The sequence below is a fragment of the Pavona decussata genome, unplaced genomic scaffold (assembly GCF_977016875.1).
Source record: "Pavona decussata unplaced genomic scaffold, jaPavDecu1.1 SCAFFOLD_16, whole genome shotgun sequence".
NCBI classification, from domain to species: domain Eukaryota; kingdom Metazoa; phylum Cnidaria; class Anthozoa; order Scleractinia; family Agariciidae; genus Pavona; species Pavona decussata.
The window spans coordinates 4,067,988-4,089,636 of NW_028145439.1; the positions used below are offsets into that span (position 1 = coordinate 4,067,988).

The 21,649-nt window shown below is 36.6% G+C and overlaps 1 protein-coding gene across 3 annotated transcripts; it reads right to left on the reverse strand.

Annotated features, from left to right (window-relative positions):
- Positions 1-1,385: 1,385 nt before the first annotated feature.
- Positions 1,386-21,015, reverse strand: LOC146487437 (uncharacterized). 3 transcript variants are annotated; one of them, XM_085088090.1, is made up of 8 exons: positions 20,907-21,015; positions 7,089-7,354; positions 5,879-5,996; positions 4,634-4,756; positions 3,644-3,727; positions 3,416-3,449; positions 2,957-3,080; positions 1,386-2,109 (listed from the first exon to the last, which is right to left on the reverse strand). In XM_085088090.1, exons 2-8 carry the CDS (start codon positions 7,230-7,232, stop codon positions 1,582-1,584), a joined length of 1,155 nt encoding a protein of 384 aa, XP_084944216.1. In that variant the 5' UTR covers positions 7,233-7,354; positions 20,907-21,015; the 3' UTR covers positions 1,386-1,581. The 3 variants fall into 3 exon arrangements, with proteins under 3 accessions (XP_084944216.1, XP_084944206.1, XP_084944196.1); XM_085088080.1 differs by lacking the exon at positions 20,907-21,015 and adding an exon at positions 17,550-17,655; XM_085088070.1 differs by lacking the exon at positions 20,907-21,015 and adding an exon at positions 9,596-9,696.
- Positions 21,016-21,649: the final 634 nt, after the last annotated feature.

Sequence of the window (21,649 nt, forward strand, 5' to 3'; positions counted from 1 at the left end):
ATTGACAAAACCCTTTTTGGTCCGAAAGCCAACTTATTCGTTCAAAAATGTTTATGGTTAAGACAACCATTTGATTTCTCTACCAAAAAGAGCGATTTCTTGCTACAAATACTATTTTCAGAACTGGCCGGATGTCAAATTGCAGCCAAACTGAGACTGCGTTTATAGCCTGGCATTGACTTTTTCTTCAAATATAGTGGACATAAACAGTTTTCTAAGCATAACAACACATTTTATTTTTATTGCATTTGTTTAAAAAGAATACAGTGGCATAAAACGGCACTTGAAGATATAAAAGGTACAGGCTTCCTAAAATTACTAATAGAGTTAAGGAACAATTTGAATTACAAGGTCGGAGACACAACTCGCAAAACACAACGGTATCTACCAAACAAAAAACACTCAAAAGTAGGCAACAAATGGATTATGTATGAGCAATAAAGGATAAAAACAGAAAACAAAGGTAGCAGATACTTTTCACGTTTTTTTTTAAAACAGAATTTGTATTGCTCAAAACGTCCTATTTGTATATCTTTGTTTTGGACTGCCTTAAGGACGGTGCCTACTTTTATTACTGCGCATACGTTCTGCGCATCTCGACACACTCAGGTTTCCTATGGGTGGTGCCTATTAATACAGAGATATTTCTAGGCGGTTTAAAATTATTAGCAAGTGCTCTTGGTATTTGCAAAGAAAATTGGCGTTTACTATGCATTCACTGCAGAGATAAAAAAAAGCTTCAATTTAATTTAAAAAAATGCCATACATTGCTTTGTATTTTAGCACTTTTTAGAATTACTGTTTAATTATCTCAAAAAAAATGCGTGGTTAGCTCGAATTTTTTATTTGGATTCCAATAGCCCTTGCCAAGATCTGCTTTTCCCGCATAGTAATAAACCACACAAAAATACTTCTGTATTAGTAGGCACCGCCCTTAAAGAAGACAATTTTATGTGTTTTCCGAGAGAATTTCACACTTTTGGCTCTTGGAAACGAATACTGTGCAAAAAGAAGATGGCGGGATGGGTTCTGAGTACGCAGAGGACAATTCCTGCTCTGGTTGGTTTTTGGTTGAAACAATAAAATGCTTTCAACCTAAGAAAAGGGTTCCATATTGTAGTCTACAGCATCTAGAACTGTCAGTCAATGAGAGAAACTATTGTTTAACGATCAGATAAAGTTACAATGATTGTTGATAGAAACGATTGATAACACGTCTGGAATTTCGACACGAAGCCGAGTTCTTATTCGTCACGCAGCCATGCCACGTCGATTAAATAAATTACTGTACAATATAATTGATATAGATTACAAAGAACAAGGATAATCAAAGAGGCTACTCTAAACGAGCCAATTTATAACACACGGAACTGCTGTTCATTTTTACATACACGCTAGTCTTTAAACTAACTACGAGACTACAAAGTTAACCCTGGAATTTTTACATGTACGCTAGTCTTTGAACTAACTTCAAGACTACAAACAGTTAAGAACTATACCAAACACGTGATCAGTTTGTAAAATTAATCAAAATCGGACGATTTTCAACAAGAGAGTAAGTATCGTGTTCTTGTTCCCTTGTCACTGGACCAAAATGTATCCCATAGCTTGAATTTGCTTTTTGCCATTATCTGCTTGGTACGCTATTGCCTCGTTTCCACACGTTGCAGTGTTGTCAGGAATTCCTCCAGTACCAAATCCAATTCTGGAGTCATTGGAATTGCATTCGTTTTCGTTGTTAGCAAGGATACCGATTCTTGCCTTTGAATAGTCACTGTCAGTACTTGCCAAGTTAAACCCTTCCATGTTACAGTTGCCCTGCAAGGATGCTTCCGACCCAATCAGTGTCTTCCACGTGTCACGACCCAGTGAAGTGCTACGATATTGCCCGTCAGCGATGAGCGAATGCAGCGAACCAGCTGTCATGTTAATGACCATAAAATTTGTTTTTTGTTGTCCGTAAATCTTCATGCCGAGACAAATCTTGGAGAAGGATGTATTCCAGTAGAACGGCAATTTTGTTTCTTGTGTATCAAGCCCAGTCTCCCCTCCAGCGATATTGAAGGTTTCGTTATTGTCCCAAAGGTCGGAACCATAATGGAAGGTAATCTGACAACAAGGACATTAATAAAACAAAATACTATATAACATTAATAACGAAAAGTTAAAAAATGAGAAACGTCTTAAGCCGGAACTTATTGTTCTTGGAGTTCTTAAATCCTTCAACCGAAAGAGCCCCTTTATGCGCGCTCCAGGTCAAGCATATATATCTCAATATATGTTTATGCCAACTTAGTAACAACACGAAATGTTTTTGAAAATCACCTTCTTCGCTTGGTACAAAAGGTAGAAACTAATAGTAAAGTTTTTCCAAAGTTATGAGAAAACATTGAAACCGTTCCATTCAAATTGAAATGGATGGCCTAGCCACGAAAAGGCAAATGAGACTAACTCCGTTTGACGGAAGAAATCGACGACCCTTTCCTTAAACTATGTTGCCGTGGCTAAAGCAAACGTTATGTGGAATGTAGAGAAAAAAAATCTACATTATACGATTTTTGGCAATTGTATGAGTATAGACGCTAGAATTTGAAATACTCTTTTGCTATATTGGCTGTTGCTAACATCATCGTAAGGAATTGTTGCATTTATTTTGATACACAAGCGATGACAGTAGCTTTTGAAAATGTCCAAAGTTTCCTTTGCCTCTTTCTTGAAACATTTCACTGGTCTTTTCTTTACACCTTTTGGCATTCTAAAAATGAAGCCCTCCACTCTTTGCAGATGTTGTAAGTTTGAAAATAGCCATTAGCCACGGAACGTTCACAAGAATGTCTTTTTTGAAACTGATTCCTAGCCATGCCAAGACAAAGAAAAGAGAACAAAACTCACATATCATCCTTGAGAAGCTGGATATTGTTAATGGGGTACGTTATAATGTCAAAATGCTAAATACCTTCCTGCCGTCAATTTTCATGGCCAACATCCAAATGCCGTCACCACATGCTCCAAGTCCGGTGTCGTTGAGAAGGAAACATTGCACAAAAATCTCTCCGTGTCCTACAATCGCAGTTCTTGACCTAAAATATGTACCGTAATCTAATATTTTAACATTAAAATTAAAATTTTCAAATTATATTAAAGAAAACATCTTTTAACCAGCTTAATCTCGAGTCACTAATAATAAGTAACGTGCATTCAGAATTTCAAAACAAGTAATTGGGAAAGAAAGACATGGTTAAAATTACCAATTCGTTGTCATTAACTCAAGCAAACTTTAGGGAAAAAAGCTGAAACGTAATCGCCTGCTCGTACCTGTAAACTATAAAAATCACGATTAAGGTTTAAGAAGACAGACATGACCGTATCTTGATAGCTTAAACTAGCATTTATTATATTCCATTCTTTCACTTACAGATTTTGTTGGTAAAGTACCTCACAAGGCAAGCCTGCATAAAAAAGTAACATTTAGTTGTTTAATTTAGGTACAATACAGCGGACCCGTAATGGTAAAAACATTATTTAAACCACTTAGACACAAGATTTACCAACAGAAAGAGAATTGAAGCAAAATAACTAATACTTTGACTCATTTTTTACTTTGAATTCCAAGTCGTTCGAAAAATAGTCGTTTTGTACTCACGCGCGCAGTTGTATGATCCCTTAGTGTTCTTACACATGTCATATATAGTGCACTGATGTGCCCCATTAACGCACTCGTCAATGTCTGAAACAATCAGTTAAAATTGCTCACTCGTTACGTAATAATTCTGATTTCAGGTGAAAAAAGAAGTCAGATAGAGCTATATATAATCAGAGCAAATCAGTGTGCAGCTGCAGCTGCAGCAGACAAAGTAGAACAGCTTTCCACTTAGCATATAAGAAAAAGGGGGCATTGAGCTAAATTAAACCTACATTTATAGAAATAACTTGTCTAATTAACTTACTCTATTGATGCTATGATATATTTTTTGCTATTTTGCTTAACTTTGAAGCGATAAAAGTCACTGTGACTTGACGACAAATAGTGGTTATCAAACTTGACCAAGAATGTCACGCAAGTTATCACGTTTCCGATCTTTTCGTTTTCCTGTAGCGAAATAGATATAGCTTATTTAATGGTTGGTTACTTCGTGAATCCAAACAAACATTTGGTCATTTGATTCTATGCAAATATTAAAAGAAAAATACATCACTTTGTCAAAGGATGTTAGTAGTTCGTTAACGACCAATTCCAAGCATGGCCGCACACACGTTATTGCGTCAGTATTATAAAGTTGAAGAAAGAGGTCACTTCAGTATCAGCACTATAGTTTGTGTCACAAATAATACAGAGATATCATAGAAGTGGACTCAGATTATCATTAAAGCAACGTGTATACAACAAAACGGGTACCCAGTCTGATACTGTACTAGCAGTATGCAGGATGTTTGTTAATTACATGAACCTAGTTTAATAGCCCGCTTAGTTCACACGAGGTCACAGGCTCGACTACAGTTGGGAGTACTCGGAATCACTGACTGAAAAAATTTCATCTATCATTTATTCACCAGGCTTATGAGTTTTTGTTTTCATTTCCATTCACCCGACACCGGGACAACATTAAATCACTTAACAACACTATCACTTCACCTTGGCAGTTCCGTCCGTCTCCATCAAATCCCGGTTTGCACGTACAGTTGTATGATCCCTTGGTATTCCTACACACAGCATCAGCACTACACTTATGTGTTTCTGTCGCACATTCGTTGATATCTGAAAGAGGTAACAGTGTTGATTCAAAATAACTTTAGAGAAATACATTGAGCTTAGAGTATTTATTGATATCTTTACTGAATAATAACAGCAATCATAACGAAAAAACATCCCAGCTGCTGGGAATATAATGGGGGGATCAGAAGGACTAAAGACTGCTCTACATCGACTGGATTGGACACTTATCATTGGACAATCACAACTCGATCAAAATTCCATAAGATTGACGTCCAATTGTCATGAAAGCACTTAGTCCATCGTGGTTTGAAATGATAACTCAGACTTAATCGTTTGTCCCACAATTGCGTAACATAGGTTTGGATCGTGTCTAATATGTAAACCGCCTTAGCTAAGAATTTCAAGTAAAATCTCTTTGCGTTCTGCCTTTGACAAGAACCACTGAAGGTTGAAGATATGCTTTTATTAATTTTTCTGAAAGCGTCGCCCGGCGACTTTCTTTTTGTTGTAGCTTCGACCAAAACAAATTTAAAACGATACGGTTTATTTTACAGACTACGAATTCATATTTCGATTCTCGTCACCTTGTCAAGATCTCTCGCGAAAGTAGGTCAATAAAAAAAAAAATAGCAAGAAATATGGACAGAGAAAGAAAGAATTTCCACTACCACTTCAAAGTTTTTTCCAAGTCTGCTAACTAATATAGAACCACCGTGAACGATGTACAGAGTTGTCACAGTAGCTAAAATTGCATAACAAGTTAATAATATAATGATAATTTAAAAATTTATAAGGCGCAAAAAAATGTAACGCGTAAGTATAGTGGTATAATCAAATGCGCGATAAAAATAAATAAGAAAAATTCTTATAGAATAGTGTAAATAAATTATAAATTAATTACAAAAAGTGCTTAAAGGTTGAAAGCACTCAAGAAGGAAGACCAGGCAATGAATGTATTTTGGTGGGGGTATGAAGGTGAAAGGGTTGGGGGAAAGGGTTGCGATAAAATGAGGACTCTTGGTCCGAAGGCGGGTAAAGAAACACCATGGCGGGTAACCTTCCATAAGTAACTAGCTAAGTAGCTTCCATAACTAACGATCCAGTAAGTTACTTACCTATATCACTCTTATCTTATGAATAAAAAAATCAGACATCTTGTCTCACCATTTTCACAGTTTTCTCCAGTAAAACCAGCAGCACAAAAGCAGCGGTATCCTTTGTCTGTATAACCGGTCTGACAGGTTGAGTTATTCTTACAACTGTCATGGTGTAGACATGCACTCTACAAGATGAAGACAATTTCGCCAGGAGTTAGCTTAATTCGTTTTATTTCATTTATTGGCACCAGAACATGTAACGTAGAAGTTCAGAAGCGGAAACAATTATTGGGATGATTATTCAAACAAATTTAATTCATAATCAAACTGACTAGAAACATTTGTAAGCGTTTCCAGCGCATTTAGCCATGTATTCGGACTCCAAATCATTCCAACATGAACACAAAACTTCACCGCATATTCTGACTCCAGATCGCTCCAACAATAACACGAGATTTCAACATTCTCCTTTGATTTATTCACGTCAACAGGAACAACAACTCGCGAAACATTTCTTGTTCGCAAACATGTTTTGAGATCTCAGAATCCTCTAATTTTCTAGGCTTAGAACATTACATCCCTTGCTAATTTCAACACTGTTGTCACGATAATCTAGAACCTTTGAACAACAACAACTGACACGCGGGTTCCTAAACGTTTCCTACGTTTCCTACACTGGAATGTTCGTGAAAACATGAGAAAAAAAAAATACTAGAAAACCTTTCATTTCTTTGAATTTAAAATATTCCACTATCCGCTTTCGACACCATGTTTGTTAAGCCTTACAGAGACGTGATACGCTTGGTCTTTATTCTGTTCTTATGACAGTATGAGATCGCCCTACAATTAATTGCAACCACCTTTTCGTAGTCTAAACGAGAGCACAGTCCTTTTATTTTCTTAAAACTCGTTAACCACTCGTTCAGGTCAGCTTCGGTTAATGCGATCGACGACCAATTATTGGAGTGCCATAAATCCATGGTCCATCGATGATACCTATTAATGGGCCTCCACACCTACATTACTGACAGTTTTAGATATGTTATTCATTTATTATTATTGAATACACCCTTAGACAAGAAGTGCAGTAAAAGGTAAATTAAGTGTACCGAGGAGTTGTTATTTAATTTTTTAGAAAAAAATAACGTCTTGCATTGGATTTAATAAGACTTTATCTTAGGTCGAGGGTCTCAAAAAATATTGTCTTGACGATTAACCGAGGGCCCTCTTGCCAATATAAAAATTATACTTTGGAGACTTTACAATTCATACCGAACCTTAGCTCCGCGGTACAAGTAATTTGAATTTTCCTCCAACTCGTTTTCGTGTCCCTCGTGTGTAGCGTTATTCAGCTCACATCGATAATTTCCAGTTGGACCTGTCAACTTTTCAAAATTGTAGCTGGCACAGTTAGGCTCCATGAAGCATAATGATCCACAGAACTCTTGATCTATGACGTCGATGCTTCTTATCACGTGATTTTGTAGACGTTTGTCTTTGAATGACAGTTCGGGTCTGAATTCCAAGTGACGGCATTCCTGTTCTGGAAAAAAATTATTATTATTGTTATTATTATTATTATTATTATTATTATTATTATTATTAGTAGTAGTAGTAGTAGTAGTAGTAGTAGTAGTAGTATTTAAGTAAACACATTTACAGTAAGGACGCGATTCACATCTAATTATATTGGTAACACAAAAAATATGCACAAAATTGCCAGTTTAAAATGATGGAACAAAATCATTGACCTTCGAAGAAGTTCGTTAGCGCTCTTTTGAATTCAGAGGAGTTTTCAGTGATCTAGTTGATCCAGGAAGTGAATGTTCCAGGTTTTCGCCCCATCAATTCGAAACTTGTTAGTTCTCTGCAGCGGTAGCCTTAAAAAGGTCTTTTGTCTTAATTCCATAGATTATGTAAACCGGCGGCAAGCCAAAAATCATTTAGAGACTAAGCCAACAATGGTTTTTGAAGCTTGTTTTATCGAATAAATGGTCGCTTAAAATTTTCTAGTGCTCGCAAAATTTGGCCTTTGCTCGATTTGCTCGCAAATATTAAAGGAGTCCCCACTTGCTCGTGCTCGAAAAATATTCTCAACTTCTTGCATGTTTGGATTTTCGTTAACGTTTGCTGGATTGCTTGAAATTTCTTAAATCGTGCTTCGTAGGTTCTTTGCCACAGAATTAAATGTATCTCTGCGTTGTTATTGAACTCAGTACAGCTGAGTGAAAGAACACGAAAATAGCATAAGTTAATGCAATTACACATGAAGCTTTGCTGCAAGCGGAAGATTTACGAAGTGCTTGGTGCTCGCCGGTTGTATTTTGTAAAGTGCTCGCTTCTGGTAAGACAATTTTGATCACTGCTCGTGCTCGCAAAAAAAAAAAAAAAAAAAAAAAAAAAACCCTATTGTTTGCATGCTTGCGAATGCCATTTCGATACCCCTTGTAGTGAACCGAACGGCATCCAATAATGTAAGTAGCGCGCCTATGCAGCCTATCTGGGTTGTCCTGCACCATTTAGCAAAGCTGTCCTAGAAACATCAACAATAGTCAAACTGAGGTAGAATGATGGCATTCTAAAGTGTGATACAGGTCAAACTAGGCAAGATCTTGCGTGCCTCCCGCAGCATGCGAAGCCGGGAAAAGATTTTTTTTTCGTAATGTGCTTATGTTCTCTTTTCATGAATATGTAAGTGTAGGGTCCGGGATACCAACATCTGGATTTGTTAACCCTCCCAACCAGTTCTGAGAACCCTCTTTGGGGCAGGTAAAAAGTTTAGAAAGCTGGTTGAATTATTTCTGGAAACTTTCTATTAATAATTAACATCGGCTAGCTGTGAGAGAATCCGTTTGTTGAAAATTCACTCAAGTATAAAATTAAAAAGAAAAAAAAAACACAATAAATTGGTGACACTATGAATTTGTTTCAAACAGTGATGTTTTCTAGTTTAAGTTCAGTTAATAAAACTCTTCAGACTGTTTTGTTTTACTCCTCTTCAGACTTACGATTATTATAAGAGGCGCAAAATATCCACCGCCCACGATTCCGGCTAAATTGGCTTGGCGGGCACGTATTAAAAGATCTCGATTAATTAATATTCAAACTCCCTCTTATTCGAGGAATAAGTGAGAAAACTTGTTTTGAGTTAACGCCGTCGGTCTGTAATGAGTTACTGATATGCAAGTTTGAGCAATGAAATATTTTACAGCGGGCTTTAACAAATTCATTTTGACTCTTAATAATAATATACCCTACTATTAAAAATTTTAATTGTGAAGTGAACGATAAACATTTGGTTATTGGACATTCCGAAACAAAAGTTTTTTCTTTGATTATTTATACTTTTCAGTTGATTATTGTAATCTAGAGCCAAAGGGTGACAAAATCAATTTAGTACGCTGTTTCCAAGCACTATCATCAGTGGTTATTAATAAAAAAAACTGAATGCCAAATTTCATGCTATGAATTTCGCAAAATAAAACATGAACACAAGAAAGAAATCCTCGAGAGCTTTAATTTTCATTACAGCACTTAAAGTTGACCCCTTTATACCCAAGAAGGTCTTGCACTTAGCAACAAGCGGCGGTAGCATATGAAATTATTACCAAATATATTTTCATTTGAATTAGGTTTTCATTCACAAAATAACGGCTAAAAACATAATTATCATATAACATGAGACGTCAGGAGTAATGAAAGCTTCTTTAAGATGGGTTAATTAATGAACTAAAAATGGTTACGTACAAAAAGGGAAATAGTAGAAAATTAACGCTAAACCAACCTGCAGCTGAATAAGTGTCTACTTCGACTGTCAGCGAAGACAGTAAGAGCAAAACACTGAAGACGACAATGAAAACCATTCTCATGACAGACAAGATAACTGATTCGATTAAGCTTAACAAAAACTATTGTTGAAGTCTAGTTTATTCAATTTCATTGCGCATGCTCGCAATGAGTACCTTCGTTGTCGTGTCCAGAGCCTGCGTTCCTTTTGGCTCGCATCAAGTCAGTTTCGTAGGTACGTGGTGTAAACATAAAGCATTCAAGCAGTATTCAAACAGTCTATAGAAGCATAATTTCCTGGGGGGATTATCTTCAGAAATGTTTAATCTCTGCCAAAGACTGCAGTTTGGAATCACGAACATAATACCATTTTCTAACGTTCAAAAATCTCAGCCTATTTTGGCTATAAGTCAGGCTAATTTTTCATAATAATCGTTGTAGTATATTGCGAAATGAAACCGGTACCTTTCCTTTACGCCACTTTACCTGTTGCGCTCTTTATAACTATTTTGTGGTTTTGTAAAATGTAACTGACTAATGTGGGGAGCCAAAATGTTCCACCCCTTTTTTCCAAGGAAGAAGTAGAGGTTTCCTTTGCTTATTTGTCCGTGTATTTCAATTCCCGTTCTTTTCTTTCTGGTTGAGATGTTATGTAAAAAAAATTAATGATAATAAATAAATAAATAAATAAATAAATAAATGACATTTTCTTCGTAAAAAAAATTTCTTTACACTATGGCACAATTTGCATACTCTTAAAATTGAACCTGGGGGACTAGCAGCTTATAATTGGGCTAACAGGGAGTGTGTTTGAAATGCGTCTAGTAGTCTATAGCCCTGTGAAAAAAACAAAAAAAACAAAGAAACAAGATAGGACAGGATTTTACTCTACATTCCACCTCTGCTGTACTGCGCGCGCGACTTTTGATATAATTGTTTATGTATTTAGCAGATGGATGCTCCTCTCACGGCGTGGGCGGCTTACGCGTGGCTTACGCGCGCGCGTGCATCTAAAATCCCTCTCCAGTCACTGAAAAAGTGCAACAAATCAGATACTTGATATATTCCCATCATCCACTTTCCTTGTTCAAATTCACATCTAAAAATAATTTAAAGGCAGCGTTTCTAAAATCTAATCAAAGTTCATCCTTAGATCAGTTGATTGATGAGTAGTGAGTGGTGAGCAATTTCCCGTTTCTGTTTCTATGAAAAGCAGTTAAGTTATAACGCGGGTAATGTTGTTTTCATGTTATATTACTGCACCAATATGTACCCCATAGACGATGTACGGCTTTATATTTCTTGCAACTAGCTAAAGTTCTCAATCGAAGGGGTGTTTCTGCAAGATATATTCATCCCAACCGTCACTTCTGACTAGCAAGACATAAATAATTTGAGACGTATTGTTTGTGCTTTCCCTCAGAAAAAAACAGCTGAGCAAGATCGCCTTCGAAATAGTGATTTAGTCACCGTCTTGTTTTTAATATCGGGAAGCTTTGGTAGTAGGTTTTGGTGAGGATTTGATGTTGAGGAATTGGAGGTTGAGAGCCCTTTTTATGGCTCTTTTATGGGGGTTACTATTAATTGTAGTAGTGTAGTGAGAGTGAAGCTACAATCCTGGCCAAAAATTCCCGGGACAGGAACACAAAATAGCATTGTCGGTGAAATTTTCATTCTCCATATCTTAAGCCAGTCTTCAACATTTTTATTAAGCTGTCTTTGCAATTTTTGGAAAGCCCCTCTCTCCCCAAACAATGTTGAGCGCAACTGGAATCATTCGGACTGTAGATAAACTCAGCATCGTAACAACATTGCTTGGGGGTGGGGGAAACAGTTCGTGATTAATTTTGCAAATCGTACCATTATTTTTGGCCAGGATTGTAGGTAGCGCGAATCTGATCAATTTTCTTATACCAAGAAAGGATGAAGGTACCTTCATCCTCTCTTGCTTATACCTAATGCTAAATAACAATGGGTACGAGTGGTGAACGCTGTGAAGTAGACTATACTGTACTGACAGTCGCGCAATGTAGGGTGGAATTGGTGAAACCTAGCTAGATGTCCAACTATTCATGAAATAGGTTTTCATCTATCGAGCATTTTCCTCATCAATTTATTGTCTTGTTTTTTTCTTTTATTTGTAATATGCCATGAAATGTCCGAACAATATGTAAACACTGGGAAGTTGGAGATCTGTTCAATCTGATGGCGAGGAGAAGAAGGAAGACTACCTCGGCAAAATTTATATTTCATAACCACGCTTATCATTTGCTCTAACCTCATTGGCCAGACTTATGCTGCCATCCGCACCTGGTACACCTCCACCGGATTATCACGTGAGTTCCACGCCTCGATATAAATTACATTATGTGGGGCCATGATGCTTGCTTATATGGTGTTTCGCATTGTCTACACGCACTTACAATTTTGGACGTGTTTCCTTCTGGTGAAATCTAAGCCTTTTACCTCAAAAAAGCAATGAAAAGATAATTATTCCACTATAGCATGAACCTAGCAATGAAATTAAGTGATGTGGAACAATGGAACGTTTCTGCGTAACCAGGGTCTATTTTTCGTGAAGTCCTGGAAACAGGTGGCATAAAACACGTGTTGGCATCACTGACATCTCGAAATTCGTTCTCAGGGCGCTCTTTTTATTTGCCAATTGAGCAAGCGAAGAGCCTGGGATGGCTATTGAGTGGATGGCTGTTTTGTTTAAAATTAGTCTCATGTCACGTTTAACCGTAAAGGAATTTTTGCGAATACTGTACCTCATCTATTTAACAATTATTCCAAGAGCGCGCGTTGGATATGAGATGATAGATAGCCAAAGAGGCGCGTAGCGCCGAGCTAGCTATAATCATCTCATATCCAACAAGCGCGAGTGGAATAATTTTTTTTATTAAAAACAATCAAGAAATATTGCTATATTTTGCTGATTTAGCTTTGCAAGAACAATTAGAAGACAATTTAGTGAGCGCTATTTTTCGGGCATCGTATAATGGCTCATATACCATGGCCGCTAAGCCAATCAAAATGCTCGAATTGCATTATACAATGATTCAGTTTTTAATAAATAACCAATATACAATACTGATATTCCCAAAGAATTAGAATTGTTTGGACTTTGATATATGTCCAAGTTACCTTGATCTCCTCCTTTGGTATCAACCATTTATTTTTCAGCAAGGTTGTCGTCTTCCGTTGTTGTTGTTGTTGTTTTTAATAGCAAATTTATTGTTTCAGCACTAAGAAAACTAATTACATTTGCTTACATCGCTTACATTACGGTACTTACACAACTGAAAATACGATACTTAGGCTACTTACAATTCGGTACTTGCACTTCTTACAATACCAACACTGTAATTATCTATTGTTGTTAATTGTTACGATACAAAAGTATAAGCAGAATGGGATTACAAAATTACAAAATACTATTCAAAACTGATACTATACAAACGAGTGGGTTATTAACAAGTGCACTAAACTAACGTAGCAAACATAAAATATCATTAAGTTTTTGATCACTGGCCACATAGTCTACACAGGCCACACAGTCTACTCCCTCCTTCTTTTCCTCATCTCTTCACCAGAAATAATAGTTTTCATAATTACAATACCAGAACCGCATACTTTTAGAACGAATATTAAGCAATTTACCATTCTCTTCCAAGGTCCTAAAGTCTGGAACTCTTTGCCTACAGCTATCACTAGTTCAGGGTCTCGTTTGTCATTTAGGACAAAAATTCTTACTTTTTTGAGCAATCAATACAATTTATTACCACTTAACTCGAGTTCACAAATTACTTCAGTTTACTTCTGCTACATTGTAAGTATTAAGTTTATCGATCCCTGGAAGGCCCCATATAAATGCTTTGTAGTTTCTGGTAGCCTCCCAGCCAAATATATCCTCTATGCTGGTATTTAATTTTTTCTCTTTTTTATTCTCTATTGTAATAGTTACTTAAGTTCTGTCTCTTTTATCTCAATTATCACTCGGCGAAATAAATAAACACTTTCTCTTAGTCCTAACAATTCCCCTGACTTGAATTGACTTGAAGTGCGCGTACGTCCTGCGAATATAGTTATGTATCTAAGCAGCAATGCTCAAATAAAAATGTGGAGAAAATAATTAATTATTTTGCTATTTAAAGGGCGTCGGATGTAAGCAAAAACCTAAGGGATCTAATAATTAATATACAACCGCTCACTTATCAGATGTGTCATATTTTTCTGCCTGGATCTTAAAGCAGTCGCCCACTACTAAGTTTCTGCATTGTCGTCACTTATGATGTACAGATCTTGAGCAGCTTCGAATAGAAAGATGAAAATGACAATTTAGGTTCGATCGAACAGGACGCAAATCCCAGAGCCCCTACGACACCGGTGTAGCGCTCTACAAACTTAGCTATTAAACCAACTGGGAAATAAGTTAGAAAGAAGATCAGCAAAAACAATCTGTGTTAGCTGAGTAAGGGGCTGCTTACATTGGGGGAGGGAGATCCTAGCACTAGGAAGATCCTAGAAGGCTAAACAACTTTTCGTTTAATTAGTTTACATACAGATAATAAACGCGTTTTATTAAAAACTATATCATTCATTGTATACTGCAATTGGAAGGATTTGATTGGCTAAGCGGCCATGGCATATGAGCCATTATACAATGCCCGAGAAATAGCGACCATGAAATTGTCTTCTTGTTTTTCTTGCACAGCGAATCAGTAAGATCTTGCAACATTTCTTGAAAATGTTTTTAATAAAACAATTATTCCACGCTTGTTGGATATGGGATGATTATAGCCAACTTGGCAATACGCGCCTCGTTGGCTATCTAGCATCTCATATCCAACGCATGCTCTTGAAATAATTGCTAACTGTAACAACGGTATCACCCATGTCGAAAGCGCTATCTATTTGGGTGAAACACGACCACGAGGTGGCGTGTGGAAATAAGGATGTAGGGGCGAAAGAGATAAAATGTAGTCCACTTTGCCGTGTTTACTCCACTATGACAGACTGACGATAATCTGTAAGTCGCTGCACGGAATGTATTGACGATTCTTTTGTCGAATCCGCACTATAAATGTTAAAAACGTTTAGCGCTTGATTAAACTACAACTGTTTATTTGTTTGGATATAACTTGTCAAACACGATGAAACACCTGTTTGCCTTTCATTTTAGTAAAATGAGTTATTATGTCCTGGGGTTAAAAGGATGTCGAAAGATATATCTTAGACTAACAGTGGAGAATAGCAAATTCTTTGGCATACTCTCTAATGGATTTTTATTGGCAGATGGTTTGTAAATATTGTCATTAAAGCGCCTCAAGACATTCCCATGTTGTTATTATTATTGTTGTTATTATTATTATTATTATTGTTATTTTTTTTTTAAATTTTAAACACCAGTGGCTTAAACTCAGGTTGTAAACTTAGTGCATATTTTAACTTTGAAATTATCACATGAAAGATTGAATAAAGATGGCCAAGGGCGATTTAGATGCTTGTCATCATCCCGTTTTGTCTTTCCGTCCTTTAGTTTCTAATACCATGACTTCAATAACGTAAATTAAAGCAAACTACATGTAAAACTCTTGAAATATTGTCTTCTGTATTGACAGTTAATTTGGTAACCTTGTGAAGGCTTCTTTGCGTATCAAGAAAAGCTGATCAAATTCAAAGACAATGCTCTTTGTTTAGCGTCGCAAATATGGCCATAAAAGGAGATTTTGAAACAATAGCTTTAGCGCTAAACAAAGGCTTATAAAGTTTGATCTGTTCGAATGCGCAAGCTGAAAGTTTTAGAAAACGGAATCGTATTTCCCGATTTTACGAGCTGTTGTTGGATTTACGAGAATGCCAGCTGACGTTTAACTTCTCATCTTCTCATTTTCTTTAAAACTAAATCCGAATTTCTCCGGCGATAAAGAACTTCTGAATAAATGTCCACCGACATGTGTCGTTACGTGCTCCTGAAATTATTTTGTGCTAATAAGTGACGCATCAAATATATATATTTACCCAAGCCTAAAAGCGGAGCTCCACAATTCCTTTTTAATAGTATTTATATACATGCTACTCTGCTTATTGTATGAACGTAACAACGTTACAAATTCTTCATCCTGTCTTAAGTTATATATAAAGCAAACATTTTACGCGTCAGCGGAAAATATTTTGAACCATAAGCTGTTCTTGTTGATCGTGCGAGATCACATCGCTGAATTCCAATGACGTTCGAGAGTGTAAAACACTTATGGATGAAAAATTACGCTCTCTCTTAAATATTTCTCCTGTGGAAAATATTAATGCATTTGTGTAAAGTTTGAAATGCGTACAATAACGAAAATTTGGCGACCACGTAAAGTTTCCACTCGTGCAATATGGCTGCTCGGATAAAAATAAAATTTTTGTTTCAAAATTTATTACTTTGTAAATATTATAGTCTCATAATAAGCGTTATAATAAAAGAAAAAAGGAAAAATAATGTTTGGTTATGGCTCAAAATATATGAACGTTTCCTTGAAAATTAGGGCGTACTGTTTACAAATATGCGCTGCGAATGAATTACACATGTCGAGCACAAAATGTTCAAAACAATTAATGACTCTAGGAATATTTCTCCTAAAGAAATAACTCTAGTTTGTAACTAAAATTTAAGAAAAAAATACAGGAAAAATAATGTTTGGTTGTGGCCCGAAATATTTTATTGAGCGCTTAAAATTAAAGCGTGTTACGAAACGAAATATTTTAGTGAGCGCTTTAATTTAAAATTAGAGCGTGTTTACAAAACTTATGCGTTGCGAATTTCGAATGAATTACACAAGCCCAACACAAAATGTTCAAAACAATTCATAACTCTGTGAATATTGCTCTTAAAGAAATAATTCTAGCCTCTAAGTAAACGTTAGCAAACGGAGAATACAGGAAAAATAATGTTTGGTTGTGGCCCGAAATATTTCAGTGAGTGCTTATAGCGTGTTTACAAAACTTATGCGCTGCGAATGGCTAATGAATTAGAAAAGTCCAACACAAAATATTTCTCGTACAGAAGTAATTCAAGTCTATAAGTAAACGTTTTCAACTGACATTTCGCCCGTTTGTTCGTCGCTGTCGTTCAAACTTGCTTATTAGTCGCCTGCTTTCTTGACATATGTAGTTTGACAACATATTCAACGAATACAAGATATTAGTGTTCTTCAAAATTCTCGTTTGTTTTTCTAAAAGAAGTAAGCAATCCCACTTCCCGCCAAAAAAACGCGGGTTGCCGCACAGGTTGAGTGTGACATTTCACAATGGCTTACATAGACGGGCGGACGTACGTGTGTACGCTGGACGGACGGTTAGGTCATAACCAAAATTTTTCGCATACATGGTTTACCAAAATCTCTTATCAATAGGGCTCCGCGCGTGCGCCTCCGGCACGCGGAGCTCCGCTAATATACTAATAATGGGGGAGGTAAAAACGGAGTTAAGTTGGATTGAAAACCAACCAAAAATCATAACAAAGTTGTTCTATTCTCTCTTCAAAAGAGATTCTCCTCATGCAAACATTTCTTACATATAGATAGATAAACTTTATTTAAGTGTCAAATAAAAAAGCCGAGGGATCCCACATTTTGCTTCCTCGAAGCAAGCCGTTCGTCTTTCTCTAGTTTTTATAATTGGCAGGTGGCTTGTGACAAATTTTCATTAAAGCGCTTCAAGACATTTGCATCATTATTTTTTTTCTTTTATTCAAAAAACTGACCGCTCAAACTCAGGTTGCAAACTTAGCGCATATTTCAGTTTAACTTTGAAATTCTTGCATGACAGGTTGAAAAAAGTTGGTCAACGGCGATTTAGATGCTTGACATCATCCTTCTTTTTCTTTCCGTGCTGTAATTTCCTAAACCATGACATTACTTACGTAAATGAAAACAAATTATATGTAGAGGAGTTTAGGTACTGACCTTCTAAATGACAGAATTGCCCCTGTATCGAATAGAACAACTCGAATGAAATCCAAAAGGTAAAAACAAAAATCATGACGGTTTATAAAGCGCTCGAAGGCGCCGCACCTCGGCGAATAAACTCCACGCTCGCTTTGGGAATCATCAGCGCTTCTTAATTAAGAATCAATTGGCCTTTTAAGCCAATAGAGACTCAATGAATGTGGGCAAGTGACAACAATACCCGATGTGCAAATTAAACAGCAACCCAGTCTTCGAATTATAAACTGACAGGGAGGTTTGTTATTTGCTGTTTGGCCAAATGGAATTAAGACATATTAAAAAGACTTATGTTTTGGATGCTTCTAGCCTGAATTACTGATTAGAAGGCACTCATGCGAAACAAAGGAATGGCGGCTCATCATAAAGAACAAGTTTTTCAAGTCTTTCTCCGGTCTCCTCAGCACCCCCTGCCCAAAAATGTGTTTATAGTAAGTATTTCCCAGTTTTGCACATTAGAATTAAGAACCTTGCCATTAGGGGCATTTGACTTTGAGTTTCTTGTTTAAAACATGACATTAGATGACGGTTTAATTGAGATCCATTGAGCAGCTGCACTGGTAATACAAGACTATGCAGATTGGAAGTCGTTTCTCGGTTCAGGCATTTTATATTATTTATCATGTATGTATTTAAAACTTGAAACAGCATTACCTAGTAGAAGTCATAAATACAAACTATCGTTTATTGACTTATCTAGGCCTCTTTCCAAAAATTGTTCACCATCACAACAAAACGTTGCCATCCATGCATTCCGTGACAATAGGACATTTTCCAGTTGTGTGTTTAGTGACCTGGCCTGGGATTGCAAGCGAGGCTGTGGGTGACCTTATTTTGATACAGACCTCACTGCTTTTCATATGGGAATGCAAACTAGTTAGCATAAGAACAGCATGATCTACATTTGAAAAGCAGTGAGGTTTGTATCAAAACAAGGTCACCTCTAGCCTCACTTCCAATCCAACGTCAGGTCACTAAGCACACAACTATAAAATGGGCTGTTTTGAAACCACTGCCTGAGGCAGACATAACGTTTCTATAAACTATATTTCATTAGCGGATCTAGTCAAGAATTTTGAAAACGAAATTATAAAGGGTTGTAGAGCCTGAACTCTTTAGTGTAAGTAGCATTATTCAAACTAATGAGGTTAGGGAGCCGAGGTGATGAGGATCTCCAGATAGCTTTATTCGGACCATGGAAGAGGGTGAAGATATTTTGCATGCTCCTTTGCAAATTTTAGAAATCTATCTGGAAACATTTCGAAATTAAACATGGCCGCCTTCTTGGAATTCGGGAAGCAATTTTTCTTTTATAAATCTTTTTGTGGTAATTATTTCATTTTCATCTCATGGTTGCCATAGCAACCACGAGATTTAGCAACCAAGAAATTTTGTAAACGCGTGGCGCCACTTAGTAGATTCATGTGGTAATTTCCGTCATTTCTCTTGTGGTTTCGTTGATGCTCGACAGATTCTTGATTAATCAGCGGCTAATCCACGATGGAATTTCTTTCTTTGAAAATAGCTACAGTGGAACCCCGCCTTACTGCCACCTCGGTAATACGTTCACCTCGTTATTACGGCCACTGTTTTTTGGCCCGACAAAAGGGCCATAAAATTTGTTATAAAAAAAAAAAACCCTCGTTAATACGGTCACCCGTAAATACGGTCACTCACCCTAAATTTAGAAAACCAAAACGCCTGTGCAAATTAACATCCCCATTGTTTATTAAAGAGAACGGGTTGTTCGAGCAGTACGAATGCGATATACTTTGTCATTTGACCCTGTCCCGGTAAAATACGGTCACCCCGTTAATACGGCCAATATTTTGGGACCCCATTGGTGACCGTATTAACGGGGTTCTACTGTAATCGTGGGATAAAATTAATAAAAGCAGATTTTTTGTCTTGTCGAAAAAAAACGTTCAGATTAATTTTTGTAACCATGCAGTGTCGTAAACGCTATCACTGAGTGGGCTAGAGATGCTTGGAGTATTAGTGGGGTGGGAGGGATAGGTGGAAGGGCAAACGATTTTACGGCTACAAAATTGAGACCAAAAGCGACGGGCAAGGTCAATGCAAAATAATGTGTTTAGAATCCGAAAATTGTTCAAATACAGTTTTACTACTTATATTGTTTTATATCAATAAAAGAAAGCATAATAGCAGAAACTACATAATACGCGCAGCACATATTGTCATTCGTGCGAAGCCAGGGAGAGATTTTGTTTCTCCTAATGTGCTTATGTGTTCCTTTCATGAGTGTGTAAGTGAAGGGTCCGGGATACCAACATTTGGATTTGTAAACCCTCTCAACCAGTTCTTAGAACCCTCTTTGGGGCAGGTGAAATGGTTAGAAAGCTGTTTCAATTATTTCTGGAAACTTTCTATAAATAATTAAAACCGGCTAGCTGTGAGAGAATCCTTTGTTGAAAATTCATTTAAGTATAAAATTAAAAAAAGCAATAAATTGGTGACACTATGAATTTGTTTCAAACAGAGATGTTTTTTAGTTTAACTTCAGTTCACAAAACTCTTCAGATTGTTTTTTTTTTCACTCCTCTTCAGGCTTACGTTTATTATAAGAAGCTCAAAATATCCACCGCCCACGATTCCGGCTAAATTGGTTTAATTAATATTTAAACTCCCTCTTATTCGAGGAATAAGTGAGAAAACTTGTTTTGAGTTGATGCCATCGGTCTGTAACGAGTCACTGATGTGCAAGTTTCAGCAATGAAATATTTTTCAGCGGGCTTTAATAAAATCATTTGACTCTTAATGATAATGTACCCTACTATTAAAAAATTTAATTGTGAACGATAAACATTTGGTTATTGGACATTTAGGAACAAAAGTTTTGTCTTTGATTATTTATAATTTTTAGTTGATTAGTGTGCTCTAGAGCCAAAGGGTGACAAAATCAATTTAGTACGCTGTTTCCAAGCAGTATCATTAATGATTATTAACAAAAAAAAAAATGCCCAATTTCATGCTATGAATTTCGCAAAATAAAACATGAACACAAGAAAAAATCCTCGAGAGCTTTTTATTTCAATTACAGCACTTAAAGTTGACCCCTTTATACCCAAGAAGGTCTTGCACTTAGCAACAAGCGGCGGTAGCATATAATATTATTACCACTGAAATATACTTTCATTTGAATTAGGTTTTCATTCACAAAATAACGGCTAAAAACATAATTATCATATGACACGAGACGTCAGGAGTAATGAAAGCTTCTTTAAGATGGGTTAATTAATGAACTAAAAATGGTTACGTACAAAAAGGGAAATAGTAGAAAATTGACGCTAAACTAACCTGCAGCTGAAGAAGTGTCTACTTCGAGTGTCAGAGAAGATAGTAAGAGGAATCAACTGAAGACGACAATGAAAACCATTCTCGTGACAGACAAGATAACCGATTCGATAAAGCCAAACAAAAACTACTGTTGAAGTCTAGTTAAATCAATTTCATTGCGCATGCTCGCAATGAGTACCTTCGTTGTCGTGTTCAGAGCCTGCGTTCCTTTTGGTTCAGATCAACAGTCAGTTTGGTAGGTACGTGGTGTAAACAAGTATTCAAGCAGTCTGTAGAAGCATAACTTCCTGGGAGGATTATCTTCAGAAATGTTTAATCTCTACCAAAGACTGCAGTTTGGAACCACGAACATAATACCATTTTCTAACGTTCAAATCTCAGCCTCTCGGACTAACAGCTTATGACTGGGTTAACTGCATGAGTGTGTTTGAAATACATTTGCTAGTCTATAGTTGTGTGAAAGAAAGAAAGAAAGAAAGAAAGAAAGAAAGAAAGAAAGAAAGAAAGAAAGAAAGAAAGAAAGAAAGAAAGAAAGAAAGAAAGAAAGAAGATAGGACAGGATATTACGCAACATTTCAACTCTGCTGTAATATAATTGTTTATGTATTTAGCTGATCGGTGCACCTTTCCCATGGCGTGGGTGGCTAACGCGCGCGCGTGCATCTAAAATCCTTCTCCAGTCACTGAAAAAGTGCAAGAAATCAGATACTCGATATATCCCCATCATCCACTTTCCTTGTTTA